At 38.6% G+C, this 7,727-nt stretch overlaps 1 protein-coding gene across 1 annotated transcript; it reads right to left on the bottom strand.

The window, feature by feature from the left end:
• Positions 1-241: 241 nt before the first annotated feature.
• Positions 242-1,805, bottom strand: LOC117940105. The gene is made up of 4 exons (XM_034865488.1): positions 1,704-1,805; positions 1,444-1,599; positions 692-784; positions 242-582 (listed from the first exon to the last, which is right to left on the bottom strand). Exons 1-4 carry the CDS (start codon positions 1,803-1,805, stop codon positions 295-297), a joined length of 639 nt encoding a protein of 212 aa, XP_034721379.1. The 3' UTR covers positions 242-294.
• Positions 1,806-7,727: the final 5,922 nt, after the last annotated feature.

The following is a 7,727-nucleotide window of genomic DNA, read 5'->3' as shown; positions in this document are numbered from 1 at the left end:
CCAGTGCTTCATCACTCTGCATGTTAAAGAATAGGAATACATAACAAAAAAAACATGTAGATGTACAAACGGCTACATGGCGAATATATAGGCATGTTTTCCAAAGGACTTTGTAAATACTCTGATACATATTAACGCTTAAAATAAAACTGGCAAGTACACTAATCATTGTAAGTAGGTGTACCTAATGAAGTGCCAACTGTACAGGTAATGTTTCTTGCACAACAAAACTTAAACATTACGGTGCATCATAACCTGTTGTTGAATTGGAGGACAGTCTAATTCCTCACATTTTTAGCACAGCAGTTTACTTTTTAAAGACATAACCTTCGGACTGGCTTTCAACCCATCCAGCTCAAGGAATATTTTTTGAAATACCTCAAAAGTATTTTTCAGTTCTTTTGGGTAGCTGAGGTTGAGTCCGTATATCAGCCCCATTAGAAAGGCACATGCTCTGGGTACGTCCAGGTCTCGCAGGACTTCTGTTCCCTCAATGAAGATACTGGCGCTGGTTGGATCAGACAAGGTGGCACCTCTGGATATGACAATCTTCATCACTTCATTGACAATATCTCCACCATCCTAGCATAAGTAGGTCAGAATCAATGTCAGGGTTTTACTCCTTAAATTTAAAATCAAGAGTATCACAAAATACAGTGTGTATGTGAACTTAAGTGTCTGATTTACCTACCAACTGCTCTTTGAAAAGATCCTCCTCCTTTTCTCTGCGATACACCATTAAGCCACGGATAGCAACCTCTCTCCTTTTTTCCACAGACTCATCCTGTGAATAAAAAACATATGCTAAACAGCTCTTCTTTGAATTAAAGTTTATAATAATTACAACACTAGGAAAACAGACCAAAGAATGAGACTGATAAGACTTAGACTGTACAAATTACCAACCACCAATATGTATTGTTTTTAATTAAAATTAATTAATAATTTAAAAAAGGCCTTATAAATATTAAATCTGTTATGAATTATATTAACAATTATTTACTTTTCAGTTTCATGTTCTGTTGTAGTGGGGCAAGTGTTAAATGATGACCAATGATGAAACTGTTAAGGCTTTTGAATTCAACTTTGTTATTACATTTACTTTGCCTGTCTTGTTCCCTTTCACTACTCATATAGTTCTGGTTTTAATTGATATTTTTTTCCTAGCAACTTCCGAGCATATATATTATTCCCTTATTAGTGTTTGGATTGCAACCAGCTGCTTTTCAATACATCCATCCGACAAGGAGCACTGATAGTTTTCATGTCAATTTGTGTTTCTGGCCACCTGTTAAATCTTTTGTTTTTTTAATTCCTAAAAAACACTCTCCAGTGAAAGTGAACCAACACAACATCACCCATAACAAAAGATCATGTTTAAATCAAGATTACTTAACCCAATACCACCTACAAAAACATTTACAAATTTACTATATTACTTACCTCTAGCAGCATGTTTCTTATGCGCTGAATATTCATTTTTGAAGCCCCTCCTCTTAAGGACACCAAGGACATTATTTTTGTTGTGTGCTGGTCAAGTTTTGCCATGAACGTTGCTTCGAGGTTAATAGTGGTGATCCTTCTGAATTCTTCATTTATCTGTATAAATATAAGACACAAAAGACAAAAGCACAATTTGGTAATGTAAAAAAATTACCCTAAAATAGAACGTACTGTGAACCATTTAATGAAAAAATATTTACCTGAGCTGCATCAAAAAGAGCAGGCCATCGGTCTTTTAGGTTAGTGACTGGTGGTGCTTCATTCACTACCTCCTGCCTGCGGATGGAGAATGTCTTCGCCATTTTTTCACTGATGGTCTGACAATTGTTCCTTTTCTTTACTTCCTCAAGGAGCTCCAGTCTTTCACGTTCCAAGCTTTCTTCAGTTTCTCCTTGTGGATGAGGGGGTAAATAGTTTACCTCGGCCTTTCGTGGCTTTTTGATGTTTTTTGCCGGTGCTTTCCAATGTGCTCGCTTTTTTTTAAGAGAGTTCACATCAAGCTCCGGGCATCCAAGCCCTCTCAATTTAGATCTGTAGTTGCCCATTTTATATTTTAGTCTTTGTATCCATCCGTAGCATCCATTATATGATCCAGGTTCTTTAAGGCAAGGATGCTTCTGAATCAGCGCCTCAGCAACTGTGAACTTGTTGGGTATGCAACATACAGAAAGATGCTTTCAGCCAGTTTCTCAAGGATGTCAGGGAGGATTGTGGTAAAGTTGAGTTGAATTCCCTCCTTCTTGAAAGCTTCATCTCCTGAGGCAAGCACAAGCTCTGTGTCATAGGCAAAGCGAGGTACTGGAAATACAGTAGGCCAACGCTGTGAACGCTGGGTAACATGTTCGGGTGATGAGAGAATCAGTGTATCCTGCGATCCAGAAGAGCTGCTGGTAGAAGGATGAATGGAGGTCAGTGAAGTTTTGCCTGAGGCTGCTGAGCTATGGATGGAGGTCTCCGATGCACTTTCAAAGGAACTGTCCACATGAGTAAAGGCCATTGTAAATGTGGGAGGTTCAACAATGTGAACCACTTTAATTGTGTCCTTGTCTTTAATGTCACTAGTTGAAGTAAGAGAAAAATATTCCTCTCCAAAATCATCATCCTTATAATGCAGAGTAAAGTTCCCATCAAGTCCAAACTTCTCTCTCACAATAGACTCAAGTTCACACACAGTGTCAGGGATTCCATGAGGTAAGTCCAGTTTGCGAATGTTGTGGTCCTGAAGAATGATCCGGAGTTTGGCTTGTTGAGACATTGGAGCATCTGTAAGTGAAACCACATCACTTCATTTGAGTTATAGAGTGTAGTAACATCTTAAAACATGAAGTGTTAGAGATTATGAACACTGATAATACCCCAAGATAAAAGCTTTGAAATTGTTATCACCTTTGCAATATTAGCGTGCAGTAAGGTAGTATTTTTCTGATTATATCTGCACAAATGTAGCTTTCACATTACATTGAGACATCTCTTTATCAACAAACTGCAAACAACTTAAGTTTGTATTAACACAGTTTTGTCAAAAATGAAGCTATAGCGTATCAGAGGAGTTGTACATTTAAGCTTCTTTCTCTCTGTTCAATAAGGCCTTCCAGCATATGTGGGTAAATTCCAAGTAAGTGGCAAGGAGTGACAAGGTGTGCCATCTATGGTACATGAATGTAGCGCTTCTGGGTCACCATAGGCTTTCCCGCAACAATGTATGCTGCCATTGGGAAGATGTCAGATAACTCTCTTGGCTCAATTACTTTAACACTTCTTGTGTTTTCAAGCTCATAGCTTCTAAGATGTTCAATATACCATGCATTTAAACATTTCACAATGAACCCAAGGTTCCCATTCACAACAACTATCTGACTCAACTCCACAAAATCTGGAAGACCACCTGTTGAACCATGTGCCAAGATCATTCCAGTTGAGTAAATTGTGCCACTACAACAAACTGTGTTTGTCATCTGGACACATGACTCACCAGGGAATTTGGCTTCCAGTGCGTTCTTTATGTCTTCCCTCAGCACACTTAAATCGACTGTTGACAGTTTTGTTACCTGTAGATATGGTTGAACAATCTTACTGGCATGTAGATGGTATGCAACCATTAACTGATGCTTCACTGCGAGAGATATCATAATATTTCAAAAACTTTGGGTATGCCTGACCACACGCTTAAAAAAGCTGTGTTTAGCTTCGAAGCGCATGGTCCACAAAGACACTAGTGGACCAAAGGCCTTCATCAGCTGTGGGTAGTGTTCTAGAAAATGATGCTTCGGAATAAGTCTTTCCTGAGGAAAAGCCTCCAGGAACCTGTGCCGATGCTCATGAATCTTGCTGTCAAGGAAACAAATGGTGAAGTCTGTATGAACAGAAGAAAGGACAAGTTCAACTATGTCCTTAAGGTTCAGAAGGACTTGCCATGTTGGTTCACTCTCTGGTATTCTTTTTCCGACTATCAGGGGGAGGAGGCGAAGCAGTGCCCAATTTTCATGGGCATTCCCACCAACAGTTTTTTTTGCAGCAAAAGTCGATGGAACTGGTTGTGGTGCATCAGCTTTATCTGTCCATTTGTATGGGAACTCTTTAATTAATTTATTTAGTTCATCAAGTGTGAAATACTTTCCCTTAATTAAGGTATTTAGGCAGAGTGCTAACTCTAAAGGTACAATACCTTCAAAGAGATCATGTAGCAAATCAGGTGGGTAGCCAGATAAAACATCAAAATGCTTCAACTTTTCAGTCAGTGGACACTGTCTCTTTACCCCATAAAAATTAGACTGACTTTTGTCTCTCTGTGCTGTCTGAACATGCACCCTGTGCTCTTGTATTGTCCTAGGAGAAAATGCTCCTGTTCTAACTTCACTTACTTGAAACTGGGATCTTTCTCCAAGACAGAACCTGCAGACATGTGTACTAGAGAAGCTCTCCACAAATCCTCCAATAGAGTGGGCACCAAGGTTATCTGCAACAACACAATACACAGTCCCTTTGACTCGTATGCCTAATGAAGGAATGTAAAGTCCATCCTCTTCAAGACTGGCAAGATCTTTTAGTAGTGGGTGTAAAACAGCATTATAGCCAAACCTTTTGATATCATCAGCCTTGCAGAGGATGGCAAGGTAGATTGATGTCAGTGAGGATCTGAGCAAAGGTGGCACATTGGCTAAAACCCAATATACAGCAGTGATTTTGTGTTTTTTTCTTGAAGTGCCAAGTGGATTACATACTTCAAAATCATCCACATACAGAATAAGAGAAATGGATGGATTATTTCCCGAGAGTAATGTGTTGTTTTTAAAATTTGTGCCATCATGAAATGACTTGTATTGACTTTTAGAACTGCTGTCTGCTTCACAGCTGTGTGTGAGCAAATCCTGGATGTCTTTTTTCTTCAGGACCTCATGTAAGGACTTTAAAATAGGTACATATTGAAAACTTCTCTGCTCCCTGGCACTGAGTAAATACTCTATGGGTTCCACCACAGAAAAATGCTCCTTGAAATACTCTCTTCTTTTGTAGGAGGTGGAAAAAGGACCATTAGTCCCTAGAGCTAATGTAATTGGGTTACCCTCACACAGGTCTCTCACCATCTCTGAGATTATCAAATCATCAACCTCACAATTATGCTTCTTTAAGCATGACTGTAAAATATTTTTTAAAATAGGACCTGAAGCTGAGGAAGAAATAAAGTGCATTTCTTCCACTAACTCATCAACACACCTTTGTGGTACATTGAATATACTTTCCAATTTCAAGAGCAGGTGGGCTACATTTTTTTCAATTAAGTTAGGCAACTCTTCAATTTCTTCATCTTCAGGATCTTCACTAATTGCACCCTCCATATCCTCATCAACAACAGAACTGTCCCCTACATTTAAAGGATTGACAAACCTCTGCAAAAGCTCAGGCTTGAAGTCATTCAGCGAATGAGGAGTGTGTTTCCGGCTCCTATGAGAGGCAAATGTTCCATGAATGTTTGTTTTGAAAGGACAATTTTCAAAAACACAAGAGACAGTTTCCTGTTTTTTTAAATGACGGCCAATGTGCTCAAAGTATTCTCTTTCTGTTGAGATAGTGTTAAGAGAACAACATGGACATTTGAAAGACAACACTTCTCTATGTGTCACTGTCTCACAGGTTGAATGGCCTCTTGAAAGATGGGTACGCAGACTGCCCCATGTTTTGAATGAGCAATAACACTCCCAATAAAGACAAGGGAGAAATTGTCCACCATGGACATGTCTAAGTCTGTAATGTTTTAACAGATCAGTCCTTCTTGGTGTTTCAAATTTGCAAATTTTACAACTCCAATTCATTTTAAAACTTGGAAATCTACTTGCAAAAAACTGCACAGAATTGGGCTTTTGTCTTACACCATGCTTTTTCAGAACGCTAACATTAATGGCAGTTCAGTGCAGTTAAGCTACCACTGGTACAAAATATACAAAAAACTGCTCTGAGGCATGGTGCTGTTAAGACTAGCTTGCTAAAGTTTGCTAACTGAACAGTTGGCGAATTTGTTTGGGAAAAGCTACAACTTCAATTTGAGCACGTGAAAACAAATAATGTCTGTTAATACAGTTACAACATGCAAATGAAACAAAGAAAGAGACTCACCAAGTATTTTCTTGCAAACTCAGTCGAGCTGGGTGTGTCCTGAACAAGCCCGCCGTGTTTACCGGTAAGAAGTTTATCCAGCGCTTTCTTTTTTGCTGCCTCCAGGTTAATTTAGAAACTGATTTGCATTCTGGCTGTGGCAAATAAAATACACTTTCGACGTTCTGTGTTTGTCGCGTTGGGCTGCTGCGGTTTTCTGCTGTGATGACCGGCCACAGTGACACGAGTTGAGTAGAGATATTGGAAACACGCCAAGTTTCTCCCGCTCTTCTTAGAAGGCGTGGTCAATCAGCAAAACGTGTCCGGGCAAGTTCAGTACTGAACTCAGCTTTTGAAAGATGCTTAGTAGAATGACAAGTAGCACTAACTCAATCCTTTTCTATTGTTAAGAAAAGGTAAAAGTGTTCATTCATAATCAATACATATTTAAGTTAAGACACTTTTTATTATTTTCATTTTGATCTACTTCTTAAAATGAGTTATCAACTTACAAAAACACGTATATGTAACAAATTCAATTTTTTATGCTAAAAACACTCACGATTTTAAGCTTTACTTACTGATCCCATGAATTATTTTTTAGAGTGTAGTAAGTGATGCCCTGTACTCACATATGTCATTCCTTGCCTGGAACTATGGGGCAAATATCTCCAGAATTAGACAGTAACAATGTTTAATTTTCAGTATGGTTGGAGTATGTGATGCCCTGTGTTACATTATATCAGTCACTGCCTGGAACTATGCAGCAAATTTGACTGAAAAAACTTGACTTTAAATATGGGTTTAGTCGCCCCTAAAATAAAGTTGTAAAAATATTAATTATAAATGTTATTTTATTTACATTTCAGTCACAATTTATTGAAATTCTATTTGTTTCGTATAACGGACACACTAGAGTTACATATTTCTTTACTTGTGGTGACTATAATCAATTATCCTGTTTTAAATACTTAGTATTAACACCTTATTCTGAAAACCGGAAGTAGTCGCATGTGTATTGTTCGCTAGTCGAGCTGGGCCGTTTTTTTGGACTCTGGTCCATAAAGTCCATAGGACTCCAGAGTGAGTCCTATGGACTTTATGGATTGGCCCTCTCATCAGCCCTTTCATTTTCTCCATTCAAACCGAAGATTTTAATCTAGTAAAACACGGTCAACTAGAATTCACTCACACCTCCCATTAGTTCTTCTAACCCTTGTAATAATATCTCTGCATGTCCCCCCCTCCTTGGGTCTACCAAAAGCACCTTTAGAAGACGGCAAGCTGGCGACCAGAGCAGAGAAGGAATGCAAGAAGGAGGAGGAGGAAGAGGAGTATGTGGTGGAGAAGGTTTTGGACTGCAGAGTGGTGAAGGGAAGAGTAGAGTTTCTGCTGAAATGGAAGGGCTTCTCAGAGTAAGTATGAGTCTATAATATTAATGCTTGGTGTTCTTGGTCCTGATACACTGTGTGCATATATATCATTATCATATAACTCAATGCATTTACTTTATTTTCATGACTATTTACATTGTAGATTATCACTGAAGGCATCACAACTATGAATGAACACGTGGAATTATGAAAAGTGTGAAATAACTGAAAACATGTCATATATATTCTAGTTTCCTCAAA

The sequence above is a fragment of the Etheostoma cragini genome, unplaced genomic scaffold (genome assembly GCF_013103735.1).
Source record: "Etheostoma cragini isolate CJK2018 unplaced genomic scaffold, CSU_Ecrag_1.0 ScbMSFa_1708, whole genome shotgun sequence".
In the NCBI taxonomy this organism is placed as follows: Eukaryota; Metazoa; Chordata; class Actinopteri; order Perciformes; family Percidae; genus Etheostoma; species Etheostoma cragini.
This window is presented reverse-complemented; position numbering and strand designations above follow the sequence as displayed.

Excerpts from the sequence above, each read along its gene's own strand:
- LOC117940105 (XM_034865488.1), bottom strand. The coding sequence starts at position 1,805 with ATGGCGAAGACATTCTCCATCCGCAGGCAGGAGGTAGTGAATGAAGCA. Across the intron at positions 1,600-1,703 it reads CTCTTTTTGATGCAGCTCAG|ATAAATGAAGAATTCAGAAG; the intron begins GTAAATATTTTT and ends ATATTTATACAG. Across the intron at positions 785-1,443 it reads TAAGAAACATGCTGCTAGAG|GATGAGTCTGTGGAAAAAAG; the intron begins GTAAGTAATATA and ends TTTTATTCACAG.